General features: G+C 39.3%; 1 protein-coding gene across 1 annotated transcript in view; it reads right to left on the bottom strand.

The window, feature by feature from the left end:
* col18a1a (collagen type XVIII alpha 1 chain a) overlaps positions 1 to 15,305 on the bottom strand; it is a 97,696-nt gene extending 82,391 nt beyond the window's left edge. Inside the window, exons 1-2 of the mRNA XM_010898048.5 lie at positions 15,148 to 15,305; positions 14,977 to 15,050 (exon numbers count right to left, since the gene is read on the bottom strand). Coding sequence (XP_010896350.2) covers positions 14,977 to 15,050; positions 15,148 to 15,158 — 85 coding nt within the window. The 5' untranslated portion in view covers positions 15,159 to 15,305. The remainder of the gene's footprint in view (positions 1 to 14,976; positions 15,051 to 15,147) is intronic.
* Between the last annotated feature and the right edge of the window lie 10,004 nt (positions 15,306 to 25,309).

Genomic DNA, 25,309 nt, shown 5'->3' with positions numbered 1-25,309 from the left:
AAAATCTAATGTTTGTGTGATGTTTGATGTGATGTTTGATTCTTCTTTAATGGTATATCCTCCTGGTTTTGAAGAAATTGCGCAGCGTATTGTTAGAAATGCGTAAACTGTAGAATCTTTTGGTGGACTTATTAAGCTTACCCTACTTTATAATGCTTTGCTTGGATGATGCCCTAAGACAAATTCTCAAAAGTGCAAGTATGCACCTATTCTACCAGCATGTGAAAGCCCAACATTTAAAGGGAGGCATAAAAATGCTAGTAAAAACATAGCATACACACTTTCTACCAACTTCCCATACCGGTTCACGGACACACTATTGGCTGATGCTTTTCAATGCAAAAATACATAGGATTCATTATGGGGCGGGGTGTTCAAGAAAATGTGCATGCAGATCTAATTTCAAGAGCTGCTCAGAATCGATGGAAACTGAGTGTGTTAGATCACTCTGCGGTAAGCTCAGCTCTTTGTCCTTTCGCCGTGCTAAGAAGCAGAGAGGCCTTGCTCGACACGTCAGGATCATGTCAATGCACATCACGACTTTGACAGTAGATTTGACTGTGACGAAAAAGGAAACACTAATATAGTACCTCTTTTGGTCACAGAGCTTCACTTTGTGTGTCAGCAAACCATAGTTGATGAGGCCCTTGACGCTGGAGAGGGCTCAGGCTTAACCCAAAGTCCAAAGTGAGAAAGAAATTATTAAAAGAAAGGGATTACATTTTCCAGAACTCTATCATGCTTCTAAAAATGTACTTAAGGGCAAATCTCAGTGTCTGAAAACCTGTAGCTAGCTTGAAGTTGGCAACATATTGTAGGGCACAGTGCGCACCATTGCCCAGTCTTTTGTGATAATCCTTGTTGCCTAGTTACTGATTGTGGAAGACATAATACGTTTGGATTAATGAGCGGACTGTGACCTTTTTCACAGATATTCAAAGCAACAAGAAAGGCAGCCACTGTCTGACTCCTTCAAGTGTTGAAGGGAGACAGCCACAAGTGTCGGGAAGCCCTTTAAAAACACCCCACCCCCACATTTCATTATATGACGTTTTTCTTTTACTTAGTGATGGATTATTTGAAAAGGGGGTGGTGAGTAGTCTATTACATTAAAATGACAAAAATACCACTGATGCCTTTAATAGTATTTCAAAGACTGTAGGCCTAAGGTAATGGTGGACAAGCTGACATGAATTAACTGTTCAGCCTTGGCAATGACAGTTAGCCATGGTTAACTGGGTCTAACCAACCTCCTAACTTTAGTTAACAGCATACTGGGAGACACAGAATCCGCTTGACAAGGCTGCCTCTTCACTTTCACCTTGGTGCATGCCATTATGTTAAGACAGACTGCATTAAGACAGGACACCCAAGGTGATGAAAATGTGCATGATCATGACAATGTTGGTTCAACAGTGGACAGAAGAAAAATACCTCTCCCATAGAAGTCCATTTTCCAGGTATAATAACATGCATATCCATCTGGAAACCTTGAAACCATCTTGAAAAGGATGTTATGGGGCACAAAACAGAAAACTCATTTTATGTTTTTGACCAATGGCCCAATAATGAGGCAATGGCAGACATGTCCAGACTTGGCACTCCCACTAGTGCAACATGGAAAATGCCACTGGCGTGGGCTAAAAGAATGGCCCTGCAAATCTTTCACTGGCTCTCTAAATGCTTTAACAACCCTACGGTTGGCTTAAACCCTTTTCTCTTCTCGTCCTCTCTGTGTATCTCAATGCATGGCACAGTGCCATCTGGACCAGGCCAGCCTTAGTGAATAAAGGGGCTTCCTTCATTGTCCATCCCATTCTCTAATTCACAAGCTAGACTTTAGCAGCCTCTGAACTGGGTCATTCATTTTGGCCCTTTAGCATTAAGTGCTGAAACAGGTTTTTCATGAAAGAGGAACCCTTTTAGTTCCTTCCCTGTGCCTCCTTGTAGGACCTCATAGTCAATATGGTCCAATGATAATCCCTAAATGTAGGTGAATTTTGAACACCTTTGGGTTTTAGGGAACACTTGAGAATTTGAAATCCTCTGAAATGACAATATATTTTTTTTTAAGTTCTGAGAATATGGGCTTTGACCTTGAATCAGACATACGGTGAAGAAGCGATTTCTGTTGGACAGTGTATGCCATGCTGAGAGGATGCCACCCTGAGTGAACAAACAAGAGCAATGTCCAAAGCTTGCATTGACTATACTATTTGAACTTCCTGATCCCCCTCGGTATACTTTCTATGCATGATCTGTAGTGTGTGTACAAGTCTTCATGAACATTTAAACAGAGGCGGAGACCACTTCAGTTTCCTCTACAGACCTAAAGAAAATGTGCTTTTTCACTTTCTTCCATCTGAACCCACAACACCCATTTCCAGCATCCATCAAGAAGCGAGAAAGAAGTGCAGGGCTCTGCAAATCCCCTTTCTGTAACTTTGCACTTGATTTTAATCTCCCGTACCAAAGGAGAACTGTCACACCCCCAAGGGTGAGATTTGTGAGTGACCAAGACAAGAGAATGGTCTACGGAGACTGCAGCTCCTGAAGGACAGATGAATGGGAGGAATTTGGGATGTCTTGAAAAGGCTGCCCATCTAGATGGTTAATCAGCGGCTGAGAGGAGGAAGAGGGACATAGTCGGCATACCATAGGGGGCCATGTGATGTCCACCCCCCTCCACCCGCATGCTAATTCTAAAATTATTAGAATTTTACACTACATTTTAGTACTATAGCAAACACGTATCTAGAGCAATGTACAGGAGCAATTAGGGTTAACTGGTTTGTTCATACGGCGGGCTCAGGGACCAAAAACTATGCTCACTGCAGTCCCTCAGGTGCACAATCATGTTCATTCATAAAAATAATACTGAGTCTGAGGGAATATTGAACTGGATAAAGTCATACTGGCCAGACATAACAGGACCCATGTTGTTCAAAAGATAAATGCAAGTATGCCAAAAAGCAAATGTCAGAACTCATTTTTTATGGACAGATAAGTCAAAAGTGGAGCTAAGTTATGTTTGGCAAAACTAAACAATGCATTCCAAAGTATTAACCCCATATTAAAAGGTCAAGCATAGTGGTGGTAGTTTGATGTTTTGGGGTTATCCAGCAAAAAGGACCTGGAATATTTGTAATCATTGAAAAAACCATGCATTCTAAGAAAGTGGCAAGTGATCCACAAGGGAAATGTGTCTGAAGCAAGACAATAATCCAGAACAAACAAGAATAAAAAAAAATCCAAAGCAAATTTTGGGAATGGCCTAGCACAAGTCAACTGCCAGATCCATATCTAATGGAGATGCAATGGCAGGACCTGAAACAAGGAGTTTAATTTAAAAACAAAGTTTAAAGCAGATCTGCATGATAGAATGGGCAAAAATGCTTCCACAGTGATGTGAGAATGATTAACAACTATAGAAAGTGTTTGGATGCAGTCATTGCTCATCAAGAGTAATTGAGTGGAAGATTAATATCATTAATACGCTTGTCTAATAGAGCCGTAGTAATTACCAGAAACATAAGGGTGTTGGCTACTAGGTATCTAGAGTTGTATCCCTCCCTGAGAGAACTTGTATGATGTTGTGTGGGTAAGTGGTTGGCTAATGTCAATACTGTGAACAAAGTGCCCGATAGTTCTGTCAGGGATCAGATGTGGGCAGGCATAATGTTTGAACAAAAACATTATATTGATGGCAATGTGTATGAACAGAGCTACCGTGAATGTTGTGCCAATCATCCACCGACGTTACCTCAAGTTTCAGCAGGATAATCTCGCATGTTACAAGGATCTATACCCAAGTATTGGAACACTGAAATGTCCAAGTTATTCTATGGCCTGCATACTGACAACAGATATCCCCCATTGAGCATGTGTCAGACGCCCTGGATTGACAAGTACAGCACTGTATTCTAGTTCCCGCCAATATTCAAAAACCTCTCACTGCCATTGAAAGGATGATGTGTCTCATCACTACATTTTTTCTTTACAAGGCATCTGTGGCCAACAGGAGCATATTTGCATTTCCAGTATAGGTCAAATCCATTTATTAATGCCTAATAACTATTTCATTATTTCATATTCAATGTACTGATTCCCCTTGTAAGAACTCTACTCTTGTACTTTCAGATTTCTATTTTAGGTCTGAGATGATAGGTATGCAATATTAGTAATGGTCAAATCATTGTTTAAATAACTGCCTATGTGCCAACAACTTGCTTTTGAAGAAAATCTGTGCAAAAAGAAACGTGCATGATTCATCTACAGTTTCCAAATCCTGATGTAGCCCTAGCCAAAATGATTGCTCTAACCTCCTACAGATCCCAATGTCATTTGCTAAAAAGCATACAAAGCCTACAACAAAGGTAATTTCAATTCAGTCCAGAAATGATTAGTGAAGACAATGGTTTTATTAGTAAAGACTATGGTATTGGTACTTCCTCCTTGTGTACAGCAGACCTACCTGGAACAAACAAAAAGCTTGGACCTGAGATAAATCCTGTTGCAAATATGATACCTTCTTTGTCGGACAGTGTAAGCAGAGCCGGCCTAAAAGAGCGACTGACTGACTGACTGACTGACTACCCCATGTTAAATAGCGTTAGAGACGTGGACTCCGGAACACTCTAAACGCATTACGCCTGAGGTTCAGGACAGAAAAAAACTTTGCTGGCTACAATCCTATGTAGCTACATAACAGGAAACCTAAAATAAAACAGTTCTGGTGGATATTAGGATTTGTTCAGGATAGACAAACACATTGCTGGCTACACGATTCTCTCGTTTTTTCACTTATCAAAAAAGTAGAGAACAGAAGCGTTCAATTTACAGTGGTCTCTTAATTTTATCCGGAGCTGTATGTTATATTAAGAAAGCCAGTCTATCCAGGGAGGATATATATAGATGTAGGAACTACAGATATCTGACACAGATTGCTATCCAAACAGTTTTGCTGCTGTAGGCTTATTGGGTTAGGCAATATTCAGTGTATTTAGTTTAACCTCCATGCCAAAGCAGATTAAACTTTGATTTTGGATCTATTGAAGTGTTTGCAGCCTTGGACAAATTGCTTCGGGGGAACTTGGCACGCAGGCCTGAATTGAATCTGTAGCTCGGGAAACACTGCATGGGGGAGACCTGTCATTTGCTGGGTGAAGCATCAAGTGCGGCTGGCTGTCATTTACAATATGGCTGTGGATGAAGAGAAACAAATAAGTGAGGGTTTCACGTGAAACAGGAAAGACTTACAGAGAGTTAAGAAGGTGGCTCAGTGTGCTATTAGCACTCGAGATGGCTAGATGCATAGAACAAGTGGCAGTACAAATCCACTGTCCTTAGTACATAAGCCATAATTATGGTTTCTGCCCATGTGTTTTGAAACTGTCAAAGCAGCTTTTTGATATTGGGCTGGAATGAGAGTCAGGGCTGGAGCACCGGAAACGGTCAGTGGACAGAAAGACTACTAACGGCTGCGAGCACAATTCACAAGGATGCTTTAAAGGCTGCCTCCACTCAACGGGAAAGGGGATATGAGGCAAATACAGAGCAAAGGTAAACACTGCTTTTGTCAGTATAAACCTTATATTCTGGGAGCACATACAAAACAAAGGTTCAAAGCAGATATTTGAGAGGACGCTTCAGTCTAACATCTTTAAAGGATTACAGACCATCACGTTTTAATCACAGTTGTTTGCCAACAAGTCGAATAAAATGCAAACATTGGAATGTTCCCTTTCGGAATCCGCTCCCAATATGCCAACATATTTTTAGGACACCGCAAGTAATACATTTACTCTTATTGAGGTTGCATTAAGTATAAAACACCTCCATCATTTATGCCAATCTCCGCTCTAACACCCTAAAGATTCCTAAATACCAAGGGAATGTTAGATAATTCATATTCCTCCGATAATGTCTAGAGGGAACACCTATTTTTATGTTTTGTTGGAGATGTTTTGTGTTTTTTATACACAACTGATATTTAAAACTTACATAGACCATCCAAGAAAAACATTAAGAAGTTGATAACAGTCCTCGGTCTTACTCCCCCTCCACAGTAAGGTCTCTTTATTCCTATTGCACAGCACCTTCCCTGACTCCACCTCCCTCCTTTAATCACACTCCCATGGATGTGCTGGGATATTACACATCCGCTTTGAGCTTGGACGGTTCCTTTAAATGTGTTTCCCTAGATAGCATGCAGTTACACTAGCAGTTAGGCCCAGTGCACTTCCAAATTAGCCATCAGTTCTCAAGAGGGGTTTCAGCGTTATGGATGACATTCAGATGCAAGCGCAATAAGAGAGCAGCTGGTTTGAATGACAGATGTCGCACCCCCTGAAATTCTCAGGGAAAGAACTATTTCTGGGTAGGACTTTGTGAAGTGTAGACTGTTGTGCATCATGAGTCTTTGAAATTTAACGTGGTGTTAAGCAGAACGACTAGTTACAAGTAAAGTGTAATTATAATGCATTCCTGACCCAGCAATATCACATACCATGTCTGGTGTCAATATTTACAAATTCTTTATTAATGTGTAATTACACAACAAGCACAGTTTGATTTTGGGACATCCTGCAGCCCACACTGCAAGTGCTATTTCCTGGAATGATGCCGCTCGCCCAGCTTTGCTTTTGAGTAAATAATTTTATTGTACTAAGAATTTTAGGGTTTGCAATTGGATTTTGGGACATCCTACAGCCCTAAGCACTTGCACTTAGGGGTATCATTCCGGCCAGAGCACTTGCAGCCAGGGCTGCAGGATGTCCCAAAATCCAAATGCTATTTTTCTTATTAAGATCCAAAGTACAATATCGATTGAAACACTTTTGTAAATATAGAATGACTTAATGAAAAAAGTGGTCAAGCAGTATCATTATCATTCTCACTTGGAACAATCAATTGACTGTATGTTTAACAAAAGAGCACTCACATTTAGTGAATCGAACAGCAAAGAGGAGGAACTGCACTGCTCAGGTGACTCTGCGGCTTGGTATGAGCAAGAAGCAGCCACCATTGTGGAGAAAATAACCCTGGAGTTTACTCTAAAAACAAACATAACATGAAGCAAAGACAGTTCAAATCTCTAAATATTGCATGCTCTTGTTTTTTAAATGATTGTGCAGCAATAGTTGATGTGTTCTGTAAGCATCGCCTCAGCATGATACACCAGAAACAACTTTAGATTCACTTCATATAACTATTTGGTTTGATCTATTCGGATGTTTCTTCTAACAAAAAGTAAACAGAAGGGGAACTGTAATGTCTAAGTACCGGTGAGCATGTAGCCATCTGTCAGTGTGGGTACTGACCTCTAACCCCCCTCCCTCAGACATGAGACCACTGCATGATACCAGGAAACCGGGGCAAGATCCAGATGGCTTTTGTTAAGGAATCAAAGCAGGATATGGACAACTGTGGCTTTCTTAAAATAATACATATTTGGTCTACATTTCCGTTTTACTCTCTGGGGAAATTATTCACAGCAGCAAAAGCCTTTTGGGGGATTAATTCTGTGACAGGTTTGTTACACAATATTTTTGTGCAATGCCGGTTACAAAATGTTTTTATGTATATTCTGAGATCTGACATTCTAAAAGAAGATATATGTAGTGCCAAGGGGATCTCTTATAAAAATGACATGCCTAATGTTTTTACAACAAAACATTATTTTGACAAAAAGAGGCAGTTGAGTCCATTACTTAGGCATTTGGTTACTTCTATAGGGACTTGTGTAGTGACAACCATTATCTTCAAAGATCCTCCACAAAATCGGTCTGTCTGACTTACAAATGACAGAGGTCACACTATGAAGAAGAAAGTAGGGGCACTAAGGGAGTGTCAATCTCCATAACCGGGTCTATGAAAGCAGGCGAAGAAGTCAGAAAAAGAGGTAACCCAGAGGTTATGAAAGAGGTAAAGTACATTTATAACTTGACAAAACATTAATAACATGCTTGGCTACTGAAGTGCACTTTCTTTCCAAGCGCTGTAGTTAAACAAATAATGCATACAAATACTACTACTCTGAATACTACCAGTATTTATTAATTAATCAACAGCATCAATAAACCACCGAAAGATCAACAGTTATCAAATTGAGAAAAGGCAGAGTGACTGTTTTTCACCCACCAAATAAATCTAAATGAACAATTATATAGTGACTATGTAAATTATAATTCTAGTCTGTTGTGGTGGGATCTATTTTACTTAAACAATCAAAGTAAAATAGTATATTTGTATTCAGAAACATCAAATTGATATAAAAAACATCGAATGTTTAGCAAATGGCAGATTCAAGCCTTCAAACGTGCATACCCACATTCTTAATCAACCTCCATTTAGTCAAGCGTGTAAATTATTGGACAGACAGAAACAGTGTCAAGAAAACAAACATGTAGATACAATTATTGTCCAAGCTACAGTGGCTCTTAGTGACAAATGTGGTAGAATTCAGAGTGTGGAAGAACCTCTACTTACTGAAATCCTAGCACCAGCAGCACCCATGCCCTTCGAAGCTATTACAATAGGCACGCCTCAGAAACCTCAACCATAGCAAAATCAGTTTATTGACTGGAAAATCCATGGATTAGACACCATAGGGTCCAATGAGTACCCTGAAAGGTCAGCACATGTTGTCCATTCACCGCTTTTTATACCTGTGAAAGCTGATACCGCCACAAAACCACAAAATGACACAGACCAAATCTAAAGACAACTTTTAAATATAATTCTCTGCAATTTGTGGGATGTTCTAAGCATTACACAGACACTGCATTAAGAGAGATGCTTACATTTAAAGATTATACTTGGTACACCTTTACTTATTCTGTAACAGTAAACCGCTGTAGAACATGTTGAGGCATTCATTGCAGTCACAACAGTAATATGCTTCAAAGTAAGCCAGGTAACATGTTTCAACTCCTTCAGAGCTCAACGTAATCATAGAGAAGACATAAGGCCATTTTTCATTAACAAAATGATAGGTAAGAGCCATAGGTAAAAAAGCAGTTCATCTTTAACATCCCAGGATGTGGTTTCGGAATGGGAAGCCATATTCTTTGGTCCCTTCATTCAGTTATCCAGAAATGCCATGGTGGCATTTAATGACACCATAACTGATATGGCCAAGAGACTAGACTTTAGTTATCAGATAATCTGAGACAGACCACACCACACAGTGGTTTCACTGACATTCCAAAACTCATGTAAAATGACTGACACTTCAAAGGTAATTTCATAGGTTTAATTGACTCTTGGAGTGTCATGATACCTAATCCAGATAATATAACATTCCAGAGAGTGACGTTAAGGTTGAATTAATACCTTGTGCAAATCCTTGGAGGATATTTTTAACTCAGGGGCTCTTGACCTCTGCACATGAAAGGCCGTCTTTGCAGTGATTTTTAATGAAGCATCTAATTCAGCTATTAAAAGGGCTGACAGGGTGTCCCCCAACAGCCATTAACTTTCTCCTATCTGCAAATCAGCCTGGGAGAATCCCAGACCAGGTGAAGAGCCACCATCACAGGACAAAGGGGATTCCTCATTCCTGTCCAAGCCTGGGAGAAACCAGACCAGGAGAAGAGCCACCATCACAGGACAAAGGGGATTCCTCATTCCTGTCCAAGCCTGGGAGACACAGCTATTTAACCACTTCCAGACAGAATCGAAGACATGCAGAATTTACCAAACTAACAATCCTCCAAAAAGCTCTAAGCCATTCAATGGGTTGTCGCATTTTTTACTGGAATGTGAGAATTTGCTGCCAACAGGGTGAAGTGAAAAACAGTGGTATTCATTTCAAATATATCTCTATCTGCAGTTCTTTGTTAGCCTACATGAACTCATTTGCACTCAAGTTCTGCTAGAGCTCAGCATAGGACATCGCAATCTCTTTAATGTTCAGAGCCAAGCAAAAAGGCTTTGAATCCCATAATTTTGGTCATTACTATAACAATATTTGTAATTATATATAGAGTTAGGCCAACATTTAGAATTACAAATATACACTCACCTAAAGGATTATTAGGAACACCATACTAATACTGTGTTTCACCCCCTTTCATCTGCAGAACTGCCTTAATTCTACGTGGCATTGATTCAACAAGGTGCTGAAAGCATTCTTTAGAAATGTTGGCCCATATTGATAGGATAGCATCTTGCAGTTGATGGAGATTTGTGGGATGCACATCCAGGGCACAAAGCTCCCGTTCTACCACATCCCAAAGATGCTCTATTGGGTTGAGATCTGGTGACTGTGGGGGCCATTTCAGTACAGTGAACTCATTGGCAAGTTCAAGAAACCAATTTGAAATGATGCGAGCTTTGTGACATGGTGCATTACACCACCACCACCAGCCTGCACAGTGGTAACAAGGCATGATGGATCCATTTTCTCATTCTGTTTACGCCAAATTTTGACTCAACAGAAATCGAGACTCATCAGACCAGGCAACATTCTTCCAGTCTTCAACTGTCCAATTTTGGTGAGCTTGTGCAAATTGTAGCCTCTTTTTCCTATTTGGAAGGTTGTGCGTGTTGTGGCTTCACAAATGCTTTGCTGCATACCTCAGTTGTAACGAGTGGTTATTTCAGTCAAAGTTGCTCTTCTATCAGCTTGAATCAGTCGGCCCATTCTCCTCTGACCTCTAGCGTCAACAAGGCATTTTCGCCCACAGGACTGCCGCATACTGGATGTTTTTCCCTTTTCACACCATTCTTTGTAAACCCTAGAAATGGTTGTGCGTGAAAATCCCAGTAACTGAGCAGATTGTGAAATACTCAGACCGGCCCGTCTGGCACCAACAACCATGCCATGCTCAAAATTGATTAAATCACCTTCTTTCCCATTCTGACATTCAGTTTAGAGTTCAGGAGTATGTTGAATTCTAGACTTTTCAAAAATGTCTATATTTCCATTTAATGTTAGGGGACAGTAGTAGGATGTACAGATAGGAATTAATTGGACATGGACACAAGTTTTGTTATTTTGTCTGTTTACCAAAATATAATCAAGTTACTGTTAAGTAACAAAAATTGGTTTAAAGTGCAGTCTCAGGGTATTCATATACAAATTGGAGGAAGGGTTTAGGAATTACAGCGCTTTAAATATAAAGCCCTCTCTTTTTCAAGGGGCCAAAAGTAATTAGAAAATTTACTCAAAAGCTGTTTCATGGACGTGTGTGAAAATCTGTCCAAATCTATCTAGACAATAGATTTGTAATTACCAATAGTAATCGTAAAACAATTAACATACACTATCTCAGAAAACACATATTCAACAAAACTAAATTACTTTGGTACTTGTGCAATAGATCCCCAACCACCTCAATAAGCTACAGGTTGGGTTGGGTTTGTTTCTTCAGAGTTTTATTTACAGAGCAGAATACATTTTCTGTCTGGTAAAGCCAATACTCTAATTGTAGACAATGAGGCCAAAATGACTTTTCCAATTAGCTTATGGTTGGAGTTACAGTGGGGAGAACAAGTATTTGATACACTGCCAATTTTGCAGGTTTTCCCACTTACAAAGCATGTAGAAGTCTGTCATTTTTATCATAGGTACTCTTCAACTGTGAGTGACAGAATCTAAAACAAAAATCCAGAAAATCACAATGTATGATTTTTTTATATTTCATTTGCATTTTATTGCATGACATAAGTATTTGATACTTTATTTGATATTTTGATAGTATTTGGTATTTTAATATTTGGGACAGAAACCTTGTTTGCAATTACAGAGATGATACTTTTCCAGTAGTTCTTGACCAGGTTTGCACACACTACAGCAGGGATTTTGGCCCACTCCTCCATAAAGACCTTCTCCAGATACTTCAGGTTTCGGGGTTGTCTCTGGGCAATATGGACTTTCAGCTCCCTCCAAAGATTTTCTATTGGGTTCAGGTCTGGAGACTGGCTAGGCCACTCCAGGACCTTGAAATACTTCTTACGGAGCCACTCTTTAGTTGCCCTGGCTGTGTGTTTCAGGTCGTTGACCCAGCCACGACCCATCCTCAACTCTTCAGCTCTTACTGAGGGAAGGAGGTTGTTGGCCAAGATCTCGAGATACATGGCCCCATCCATCCTCCCCTCAATACGGTGCAGTTGTCCTGTCCCCTTTGCAGAATTGCATCCCCAAAGAATGATGTTTCCACCTCCATGCTTCACGGTTGGGATGGTGTTCTTGGGGTTGTACTCATCCTTCTTCTTCCTCCAAACACAGCGAGTGGAGTTTAGACCAAAAAGCTCTATTTTTGTCTCATCAGACCACATGACCTTCTCCCATTCCTCCTCTGGATCATCCAGATGGTCATTGGCAAACTTCAGACGGGCCTGGACATGCGCTGGCTTGGTTGTTGCCTTCTCACCAAGCTGCTTGCCTATTGTCCTGTAGACCATCCTAGCCTTGTGCAGGTCTACAATTTTATCCCTGATGTCCTTACACAGCTCTCTGGTCTTGGCCATCGTGGAGAGGTTGGAGTCTGTTTGATTGAATGTGTGGACAGGTGTCTTTTATACAGGTAATGAGTTCAAACAGGTGCAGTTAATACAGGTAATGAGTGGAGAACAAGAGGGCTTCTTAAAACTAATAGGTCTGTGAGACCCATAATTCTTACTGGTTGGTAGGTGATCAAATACTTATGTCATGCAATAAAATGCTAATTAATTATTAAATAAATCATACAATGTGATTTTCTGGATTTTTGTTTTAAAAGTGTATAGGGATATATTGTCTGCTCAGATTCCGCTAAATTCATCAAAATTGATTGGATGGCGCTTCACTTTACAGACAATGACCCAAAACATACTGTGAAAATAACCCAGAATATTTTTATATTTTTGCCTTTATATTTTTAAGGCAAAGAAGTTGAATATTCTGCAATGTCCATTCATTCCAGACTTCAAGCAGTCATTGCCTGCAAAGGATTCTCGACAAAATATAAAAAATGAATATTTTATTTATGATTGTGTTAATTTGTCCAATTACATTTGAGCCCTTGAAATAAGGAGACTGTATAAACATGGTTGCAATTCCTAAACGTTTCATACGATATTTTTTGTTCAACCCCTTGGATTAAAGCTGGCAGTCTACTTCAATTGCATTTCAGTTGTTTCATTTCAAATCCATTGGGGTGGCGTACAGAGCCCAAATTATGAAAATTGTCTCAGTGTCCAAATATTTATGGACCTAACTGTAGCTTCCAGAATACATGTATTGTTTTGCCTTGACAGTAGTGGCATGTAAATTCATTTTAACGTCAAATTCTAGACACTCAGATTTATGGTCTTTAGAAACCACATTAGCTCTGACTTTAACCACAAGGCACCAGAATTGTTTCTAGGAGGGTATGTGTGCCTTCTAAGTGATGCTCCAGAACCTTCATGACATTTTAGCCAATTGTTTTTGAAAGAAGTGCTTAAAAACCAAATACTGGTCATTGGTTTTTACATACCACATCATCCATTTCATATGAGATTTTGTGATTTGTATGTCATGTTACTAGTCCAACATTAAGCAATAACTTACAAATTGGTTGTGATTCAGATCCTGTACTGCATGTTAATGTCAAGGCAACCACAGCAATAGCCATCAATCAAATATTCATGGAAGTCATCTCCATTTTCTCCCTGTTCCCATCTCACAGCTGCACAATCCAATCGACTAAATTAAAAGTAGGATGGCAATAAGCTTCACATATAAATAATTTAGTGTTGAAATAGGGTGCATCCCACTGTTTTCTGAAACACTCAAGACCAGTGTACACTGCAGGTCTTTGCCACACTCCGAGTCCCACTCCCAATCTATGGATGTATAGGAAGCAAGACACTGGACAAACAGTGAAGGAATGTGAGTTCTGCGGGCAGACTTTGGACTGAAAACCCAGAAAACAGAACAACAGATCAAAGCTATTCCACACACATCAATTGGTAGAATTCAAAAGGAAGTTTAGAGGAACAGTGTTGGTTCTGAACAGCATCACCATATTAAAAATAATATATCCACCCAGTCTATCAATGAATTTAGCCTAAGGACACTTGCTGGACAAGCAATCATTTAGTGGATTTTCATGCAATTTCTTCATAATCCAGCAGGCTCAACTGGAAAGCGCATGGCACTTGCAAAACCAGGGTTATGGGTTTTATTCATATTGAAGGCCAGTATGAAAATGTGTGCAGGCAATGTATGCAGGCACTACTGTAAGTTGCTGTGGATCAGCATTTGTTAAATTACCAATAAAAAATAAAATTACATTTTATGATATTTTGGCATTAGCTTTGATCCATTTTTCATGTCTACTTTTACAGACAAATGTAAATTGTTAACCATCATTACTCCAAATGAATGTTCTATAGATACAATTTCATGAATATCTTCAAGTATTTTTGGAATGACTTAATCAGAAATGCTTGCAAGTTGAAACAGAGCCTGGGGTTGATTGGAAAAGAAGGCCTTACACCTGCAACTCTTTTCTTCAATGATGTAATGTAGCTCATAAATTAAATCTTGACTCGAAAGCTATCCACATTTCACAGATATGTCAAGCGCATCCAAGGACCCAGCAATGTTTCCAATAACTGAAGTTGGTAACAGTATTTCACACCCAGTTAAACTAGAAACAGCATTTCCCAAAAACGTGTCTTCATTAAATCAAAACAGCATTTCACATGAATGAATTTGGCTACATACTGGTGGGACATACAACCCTGACTGCATTACAGGTAAATTGTCTCAACCTTACCAGAGGGATAATCGTAAGCAGCATTACAATGCCCCTAAGGAAAAGCCATAACTGCTTGAAATGTTTCAATTTCAATATATTACGGATTTATAACAACTTATGTTGCAACAGTAAATGTATACAACCGCATCACTCCACGGCAACAGCATAGTTCAAGTTAACAATTATACAAGTCGTAGACATGTAGGCTGTTAAATATCCAAGTTTTTCGAAATACGCTTACCTGCCCATTGCGATCCTGCTGGGGCCAGAATAACCAGAACACAGCAAACTAGTGTCTCCAACCATGCGAAACACCTGCAACCAGCGTAGCACAACGTGTATTAGAGAAGCTACAGTAATTATGTTTTTCTATTTATTTGTATCCCAATTAAGTATAGACAGATGCAAATACCTCGTTTTCATCTCTGCGTATAATGACAAAGCTGAGAGGCTACATGGGATATCTGGGTATTACTTTCCGCAGTTTCACAGATCCACTAACACTTCCAACCGGTTAAACAGCTGACTCTCCGCTCTTTGCTGGTATAGACAACTAGTGGAAAAGTTACCCAAAATTTGAAATCTCAATGTTGTACTACTCACCTCCTCTCTTCTCTGTGCTCATTCCCTTCTCAAAACCCATTGGATGAGAATGCCCAAGGTACCGCCCCTCTACCTACCCCCAATGGATTTAATAAAGTGACAAGGAAAAGGAAAGAGGATGCGATAAGGATGATATTGAGATATTCCCATATCGCAATTTGACGAAGGACGGCAAATTACTACCTGGGTCCTAAATAATTATGTCTAGTTGCGGCTGTTAGACGCAGGATTGCAAGGTGTGTTTCGAATAGAATGATATTTTTGATCGGTTTTTACTTTTTAGACAGAGACTAATCATATTATTATTTTATTTTTTATTATTTGCCAGTAAATAGCTTACATTTGAGCCAAATAGTTAAATATTTGTATAATTTTTATTTTAAAAAACGATGTTGGTTGTTAAAGAATATTTTTAAAGTAATTTAACTTTTTTTTTATTATCTCAAACCTAGCTGTCTTTTCCTTTGTAAGCCAGATGTAGACCCTGCTCAGGTGTTACATATACATAAAAAAAATAATACAAAAATTACAAAAACATTCTCATATTTCCATGATATAGTATTTCATATCATAACTCAAGCCGCCACAAGGAGTCACTAGAGCAACTATATTTGATAACTAACATCCCAAACCCAGTCGGTGCTGGCCAATTGTACCACCCTCCGTGAGACCCCTGTGCTAATCCCTGAGCAGGATTTAAACTCTGGTCTCATGTTAACTGCAAGGCAGTGACTTACTGGTGTCAACCTTGCTGTCTGATAAAAACATTTTTTTTATATTTTATTTTTCCCTAAGTTTGCATTACATTTTCCTTGGCCTCTGTGCACACATTTCCATTGCCCTGTCACAACAAGATGTATTAATTATTTGATATTAAATTTATTTCTTAAACTGGCAACTTTTGTAGTCATTTTTCCTAAATTAACCTTGGGAGGTGAGAAAATATGTTTGCTATGAAGGTGGACATTTGTTTTACAAATTGTAGTCATAAGGACCTGTCTGCTCATCTCACTGACATAAGGACATGTCTGACCATGTCATTGACATGGAATGTGTCTAACGTTGCTTCTCTTGACAGGTTGTTTGCAGAGTGGTTTAAGGAAACAAAAATGACCCTGCAGTGGGTAAACCCTATGCTTCCGGCAGAAAGTCCTCTGTCATTTACAAACTCCAAATACTGTAGGTATATAAGTATATATTTCGAAAGATGTTAAGTATGGTCTTGACAGACTATGGTTTCTAGTACTGTTTTAACACAGGTTTATTCATTTATGTCTTGTTTGCACATAGACACGTGAGGGGTTGGGCCCAATTAGGATACACCATTTTCTGTTGTATTTTAGTCCCTGGTCTAACACAGGGGGGTTTCTTTTGGGAGGAATGTGTTCTGTGATGGGAAATATAAAGGGCCTATTTAGCAAAAACAGATTATCCCTAGTCCTGGATTAAAAAATCAAGCACAATGGGGATTTCCATTTAGCTAGATTTTCTTTGCCCAGGCGAAGGCTTATGATTTATACACAAAACCAGCCACAAAGAGTGCAGGCCTTTGATTATTCCTCTACATTGTTACTGATACACCAAATTCCTCCTATAGCCAACAATATAAATTGTTCAAACAGTCTTAAGTGCGGTCCTAGCGGAAGCATAAAGGGGAACCAACCAATGACCTGTTCCCTCATGTAGCAAAGATGTCAAACATAAAGTAGGTCAAGAGAGGGGCAAATGTTGCGCAAGATAACCGAATGAGCCAAAACATTATGACCGCCTGCCTAATACGCTGTTGGTCCTCCGTGTGCTGTCAAAATGGCACCGACCTGCAGAGGCATGGACTCTACAAAACCCCTGTGGTGTCCTGTGGTATCTGGCATCAAGAAATTAGCAGCAGAAGTCGTGAAAGTTATGAGGTGAAGCCACCATGGATTGGACTTGTGGGTCCAGCACATCCCACAGATGCTCAATCAGATTAAGATCTAGGGAATTTGGAGGCCAGGGCAACACCTTGAACTCTTCATCATGTCCCTTAAACCATTCCCGAACAATGTGTGCAGTGTGGCAGGACAATTATCCTACTGAAAGAGGCCACTGCCATCAGGGAATACCATTGACATTATGGGGTGTACCTGGTCTGCAACGATGTTTACGTAGGTGGCAAGTGTTATGTATATTATCGCTATGTAAGTGGTGTGTCGTCCCTTGCTTTTATATCTGAGAGATGTGAGGGCCTATGCTCCAGGAAAACCACAAAAACAATCAAGACTGTTACAATTTGTTGTGTCATGTGTTATGCATATTATCGCTTAATATTTTGCTATATTTTTGCTTTTTATATTTTTCTAAATTCTAACTACGTAGATGTCAGGTGCATTGTCACAATAATTTCATTGTGCAGGATGACGCTGTGTTATTTGTTGCATTTAACAAATAAACTCGATTTGGACCAGACAGGATAGCCTTTGTTTCCCTCCATAGCCCTAACCCTTGAGAACTGATTGTTCACTTACCACAGACCTAGATGCGCCCTGATTATTCGCTTCACCTATGAGTGGTCATGATGTTTTGGCTCATCAGTGTACAGGTGCTGGTCATAAAATTTGAATATCATCAAAAAGTTGATTTATTTCAGTAATTCCATTCAAAAAGTGAAACATGTATTATGTATACATTCATTCCACACAGACTGATACATTTCAAGTGTTTATTTCTTTTAATTTTGATGATTATAACTGACAACTAATGAACTAAATTCAGTATCTCAGAAAATTAGAATATTGTGAAAAGGTTCAATATTGAAGACACCTGGTGCCACACTCTAATCAGCTAATTAACTCAAAACACCTGAAAAGGCCTTTAAATGGTCTCTCAGTCTGGTTCTGTAGGCAACACAATCATGGGGAAGACTGCTGACTTGACAGCTGTCCAAAAGACGACCATTGACACCATGCACAAGGAGGGTAAGACACAAAAGGTCATTGCTAAAGAGGCTGGCTGTTCACAGAGCTCTGTGTCCAAGCACATTAATAGAGAGGCGAAGGGAAGGAAAAAATGTAGTAGAAAAAAGTGTACAAGCAATAGGGATAACCGCACCCTGGAGAGGATTGTGAAACAAAACCCATTCAAAAATGTGGGGGAGATTCACAAAGAGTGGACTGCAGCTGGAGTCAGTGCTTCAAGACCCACCATGCAGAGACGTATGCAAGACATGGGTTTCAGCTGTCGCATTCCTTGTGTCAAGCCACTCTTGAACAAGACAGCGCCAGAAGTGTCTCGCCTGGGCTAAAGACAAAAAGGACTGGACTGCTGCTGAGTGGTCCAAAGTTATGTTCTCTGATGAGAACATAACATTTTGCATTTCCTTTGGAAATCAAGGTCCCAGAGTCTGGAGGAAGAGAGGAGAGGCACAGAATCCACGTTGCTTGAAGTCCAATGTAAAGTTTCCACAGTCAGTGATGGCTTGGGTTGCCATGTCACAGGAAGTTTTAGTGCACTTCATGCTTCCTGCTGCTGACCAACTTTATGGAGATGCAGGTTTCATTTTCCAACAGGACTTGGCACCTGCACACAGTGTCAAAGCTACCAGTACCTGGTTTAAGGACCATGGTATCCCTGTTCTTAATTGGCCAGCAAACTCGCCTGACCTTAACCCTACAGAATATCTATGGGGTATTGTGAAGAGGAAGATGCGATATGCCAGACCCAACAATGCAGAGGAGCTGAAGGCCACTATCAGAGCAACCTGGCTCTTATAACACCTGAGCAGTGCCACAGACTGATCGACTCCATGCCACGCCCCATTGCTGCAGTAATTCAGGCAAAAGGAGCTCCAACTAAGTATTGAGTGCTGTACATGCTTATACTTTTCATGTTCATACTTTTCAGTTGGCCAACATCTCTAAAAATCCTTTTTTTGTATTGGTCTTAAGTAATATTCAAATTTTCTGATATACTGATATTGGGATTTTTATTAGTTATCAGTTATAATCATCACAATTAAAAGAAATAAACACTTGAAATATATCAGTCTGTGTGTTATGAATGAATATAATATACAAGTTTAATTTTTTGAATGGCATTACTGAAATAAATAAATGTTTTGATTATATTCAAATTATATGACCAACACCTGTATGTGTAGCCACAAAATAAACCATGTGAGGTATGATGTTAGGTGATTGTTTAGTCAGCTCAATATAATGAAAGGTAAAAGGGGCAAGAGAGCTTCTGTATCTTCATTACCTAACCACCAGAGGGTGCCACTGCTTTTCTTAATGGAAGGTATAGGTTTACAAATCTGTGCCAGAAATGTAGTTAATTTATTTGACTTTTAATACACATTTGTACTGATGAAGCAGGAATTCCTCCCATATTATACATTTTACTGTTGATGGCAGCTGTGGGATACCAAACTTGGCAAGTAACAAGTAACTTAGATTAGATTCAACTTTATTGTTGTTGAACAAGTAAAGTACAGCAAAATGCATTTGGCAACTAACCAGAAGTGCAAATATAAGATTGCAGAAAATGTACAAATGAATCAATGAATAACAATGTATGTTATAGGTGGGATGTATACATGTGTAATGAAGTCAAATGCAAGTACAAATGGCAATTTTAAATGTGCAAGGAAGGCAAATTGAAGGTGCCAGATAGCATGTGCAAATGAAATGCAGGGATACAGTAGCTGCGATGAAGTTCCAGAGGGAGACATGTACATGTAACAACTGAAAACGTCCTTATCAGACTTTGCAAAGCAGTGTTACAGACCAGTAGTACAAGGAGAGTAGTGGAACTAGAACCCTGAGAGGCAGTACTATGTTGTGGGCTGGTGGGTATGGTTAGTGATGGGCCACAGCGTGCAAACATGGTTAACATAAGAGATCAAACATGGATAAAAAAACAGCAAATGACAGAATTTAGGTTAATTTCAGTGCCAGTAAATTGAAATGGTGAACCAAACTCCAATTTAAATTTGAATTGCTCCTCATCAAAAAGCATTCAATAGAACTGGTATTACATGAACTGTATGGTATTGGAATGGAATTGCCCCCAACCCCTTCATAAATGCTACAAACTACCCCATACCAGGCTGATGTTGCAAAACCCTTCCAAACCCTTGGTTCATTCATTGTTCAGTTTTTCCCTATAGGTTTTCTTGAAGAAGGATGAGGGGTGAAAAGGGGAGTTGGTGCCTCTACTCAGATGCTGTGTTGTAGCTTATGTTAACCCCTCAGGCTGCTGTTTAAACACGGACGCAGCTCAGTGGAAGCAAAGCTGTTCCCACAACATTCCAATGCAATGTTTAATGGATACAGCGTAAACAAAATGGGAGATTAGGACACTTTGTAAATGTAGGTCATATGGATGCTACTTCTTGTGTATAGTTACTGATAATTTGGGGGTGGAAACAATATGTCATTATTATTATTATATGTTATATTCAGTTTATAGTTAAATGCACAACACATGGAATGCGACAAGCTCACACTCGATTGGTCAAGGGGTCTTAAATGCCAGGAATCATATTTTTCTTCTTAAGGCTGCATACTCCAAAGGATTTGAATACTATGAGGTTAAAATAAATAATCTTAGTTTTTATTTGAGGTGTTTACATTCACATTGGTTTCACTATTTAATATGCATATTATCTCTATTTCAGGGCACAAAAAGTGTTGGGACAGATGCTCCAGCTTAGTATTTGATCCTTTGTGATGCAATAACTATAAATAATAAAGTCTGCAACCAATTTACCCTACCTTATCTTGGGTATCTTCTCTGGTAATGCTCTGCCAAGCCTGTACTGCACTCATCTTCAGTTCTTGTTTTGTTTATCAGTTCTTATTTTGCTTTTAGTTTTTTTTAAGACATGTTCAATTAGATTTAAATCTTGAGATTAACCAGGCCAGTTCCAGTGCCAGTCATACATCCCCAAACTATAAAACCCTATCCACCTAATTTCTCAGATCTATGCCATGGATCTTGGGCAATTCCCTTTTTGCTCCACACATGTTAATCATTGTCTCTTTAGCTTGAATGTTTCAGTAGTATTTGAACCTGTTTTAGGGTTAACTAACAGCAATTATGCAAATATTTCTCATAAGAGTCGATACATGTTCAGCATTTTAAGATGGGATATGTGAAACAAGGTTGCTTGAACAGTTCAAGAGATGCTATAATAGGGTTTATTAATGCAAACTATTCAAATTAATAAAAATGTATATTGTCATAGTCAATATACGTTAAAACATTTGAAGTTAGGATAGCCTTAAGAGGTGAAATGTTGTTGGTTGGCTCTCTTTAGTTTGAAATAAAATGAGGAATAACAATCAATAGCCTCTTTCTCTATAGGTTTAAACAACAGCACCTCACGGAGAAGCGACAAACAAGCAATAGTACGTGGGGAGCAATGGTAACACAAACATATATAGGCAACTTATTAGTGATGGGAAACAGGTGTCATCAGTCTCCAGCCGGTGGTTTGTACACCGGCGAGGTGGAGCGCCGGAGAGGAGGGAGAGCAAATTTTCAGATGACCTTACTCCATTCCTCCATGGTCCAATCCTTTGCAAACTTCAGCCTGGCTCTTCTTTGCTTCTCATTGATGAAGGGCTCGTTTCTAGCTTTGCACGACTTCAGCCCTGCCCCTAGGAGCCTGATTCAAACCGTCCTCGCCATGCACATCACCCCAGCTGCTGTTTGCCATTCTTTTTGTCATCCTACGGTTATTGAGTGATATTCGAATGAGTTGACGGTCATCTCGGTCAGTGGACAGTCATTTTGGCCCTCTGCCAGTCTGTAGCTTTGTTGTCCCCAATGTCTGTTGCTTGACAGTGTTCTTATGAACCACTGTCTTTAAAATTTTCAGGATGGAAGCAACTTGACGCTCACTGTATCCGTCTGCCAGTAAAACTAGAATTGAACCCTTCTTTTCCTCACTCAAAGCTTTTCTTTTCAACTCATTTGTCATGCTGAATATTATTTATTTTATTCAGGACCAGCTGGTCCTATTGCAAGAAGATAGTGATGACCACAGCAGTGGTTTTTATACTTTTCCTCGTTAAATTTGGTTCAGGTAATTACCTAATCAGTACCTCATTAATTAAAATGAGGTGTGCCTGTGCTGGAATTTAACAGACACTTGAAATGGCTGCATTACATATATAGAGATGCTGATTTAAGTAAAATTAGGAGTGGTCAGAGCTGTATAGAGGCAACTGATTATTGATGGAGAACAGGTGTGTTAGGCAGTGCTGCTGCCATCTGTCTCAAGCCAGTGGTTTACACACCGGCGAGGTGGAACGTGGGAGAGGAGCTGTGCCACATGGTGCAGATGTTACATTTAGGGTAAATTAATGCAGATTATGCAAATGTATCTCATCATAGGCAATACACGTTGAAGAATTTAAAGTTAGTATAATTTAGCCTGGCTGATGCGGCACACATGACTCATAGCCCAAGGAGTATAATGTGTGGAGTAACGTAGGTGTGGAACCTCAAGCGTCAAGAGATAATGTTTTGGGATTAATTGATTATGCACCTGTGTGCAAGTATACATTATTGTAGTCAATACACATTTAAGGATTTCAAGTTGGAATAAAATTACAAAGGATATGATAGTATCGTATTTAAGTCAATAAAGAAATCAAATTGAAAACAAAATATATTACATGGTGTTTTTTAGCAAATAAATGTTTTTGTAGCCATTCAAAATTCAAAATCAAATAATAATGATTAGAAAAAGAGTGTAGTCTTCTTTAGATTGTAGGCATTCTCATTTAGAAATGGTCAATAAGGAGTTTACAAATAGTTTATGCCCGTAACTAAAAACATATACATAGTTAATATAGAAAATATATTCAGTAGTTAGTGTCCTGTTGATGCAGTTAGTTGGAAATCAAATTCTAAGAATAATTAGATTCAGCAACAGTAGCTCTCAAGGAAAACATTTAAGAAACACTGGGTTAGAACAAAAGCCACATTTCTATACAGGTGGTCCTTCTGTCCAAGCTGCTGCCTCCAGTGTAAATGAACTGCTACAGCATGTGTTAGTGCACAGCCAGCTGCTTTCTCCAGTGTAAATGTACTGCTACAGCATGTGTTAGTACACAGCCATCTGCTGCCTCCAGTGTAAATGTACTGCTACAGCATGTGTTAGTGCACAGCCAGCTGCTTCCTCCAGTGTAAATGTACTGCTACAGCATGTGTTAGTACACAGCCAGTTGCTGCCTCCAGTGTAAATGAACTGCTACAGTATGTGTTAGTACACAGCCAGCTGCTTCCTCTAGTATAAATGTACTGCTACAGTATGTGTTAGTACACAGCCAGCTGCTTCCTCCAGTGTAAATGTACTGCTACAGTATGTGTTAGTACACAGCCAGCTGCTGCCTCCAGTGTAAATGAACTGCTACAACATGTGTTAGTACACAGCCAGCTGCTGCCTCCAGTGTAAATGAACTGCTACAGTATGTGTACACAGCCAGCTGCTCTTTCCTCATTGTCTCAAATAAAGCATAGAAGTTCCTGATAATGTAGGAGTAGGTTCTCCTATAAAAACGGTTATATTTTTGCATTTACCAATCAAGCCATTGAATAAAGCTGTTGACCGAGGGCTGTGGTCAGTTCTCTTGAACTCATCAAGACAAATAAGTTCATAGAGGGCATGATGATATGTGCTGAGTTATTTAATACTCAGTATGCAGTCATACTATATAAATACTCTTCTTACCTCAGTAGTACAGTATTTGACAGGAAGATACTAAGAGCCAAAACTATTTTGTATAATTGTATATAAGTAAATAGCACTGTGCATGCTCTAATTATTTTGTGCTTCAAACAGAGATGTCAGAGAAATAATAAACCCTTTAGAGGTATTAGAATGCAACTGTTCTCCAACAATGCGAACCTTCACGTTTCATCTAAATCATCCACCATTTTTGTGAAGCTTGCATTCAATTGCCACTCCCTGTTACATAAAAAACGCTTCCATTCCTCCTGTCAAGAGAGAGTTACGGCAGATTTAAGATAAAATCTTGAACCCTGTTAAGGTCAACCCTGTTACTTTATGCCAAACTTTATTGTCATTATCCTTATTTCACCTGTATTGTTATGAAATAACAAAAAAGACAAAGAATTTGTGGAATGATTCTCAAAGAAAATCACAATAATTTAAAGTTTGGGAAAGAGTTCCAAGTATGGAGTAGTTTCAAATCTGTATAGATTAGTAGAGTGGGAAATATTTGGAAATTCCTGTTGTATTTACTTACCACTGTTTGAACAGTAAAAATATTTGGACAATGAGATTAGGTGTCCTTGATATTTATGAATATGATCTTCTTGTACAAATTCCCCTGAGACCCTTTTATATAAGCAGACTACACACTGAGTGAAGGGAGGTCGCTTCAATGAGCAATGCGCTCGAGGGCCAGTTCAAGCATGTCCCAACCATCAAGGCTTGGCTGCAATCCACTCCAGTCCATATTCAATTGCTTTTCAAAAGCCACGTGTTCACACAAGATACCTGCCATGGTTCGCTATTTCAGGCGTAACAACCTTTGTCTTCATATTCTCTCTGTTACACAGGAGAATATTCTGGTCATGGAAAACTAGAAAAACACTATCACCAAATCAATGAATCAGGTACTGTCTAGTGGTTTACATATGACATTCCCTTGAGAAGTAATGGATCCAGCATGCCAGTGTGTGTGTTTCTCGGTTCTATGCTAGAACTTGAAGCTGTAACAGAATTTTTTTATTTCTAAATACATGTAGATGTTTAATATTGTTGCCTTTGCCCAACTTTGACTTTCACTATAACTAGGCTATCAAAGGTGAAGGCTTCTGGTAAAAATACCTCTCTTTTCAGAAGCAGGACTGGTGACATTGAAATCTACCCAGGAGAGGGAGCTTGTATACTACTGTAGCTGTCAGATATTTTAATGTAATTAAAAAAATCTCTTTTTTGTTACCCACTCATT

The sequence above is a fragment of the Esox lucius genome, chromosome 16, assembly GCF_011004845.1.
Source record: "Esox lucius isolate fEsoLuc1 chromosome 16, fEsoLuc1.pri, whole genome shotgun sequence".
NCBI lineage: Eukaryota > Metazoa > Chordata > Actinopteri > Esociformes > Esocidae > Esox > Esox lucius.
Note: the sequence above shows the minus strand (reverse complement) of the source record. Positions and strands in the feature narration are given on the sequence as shown.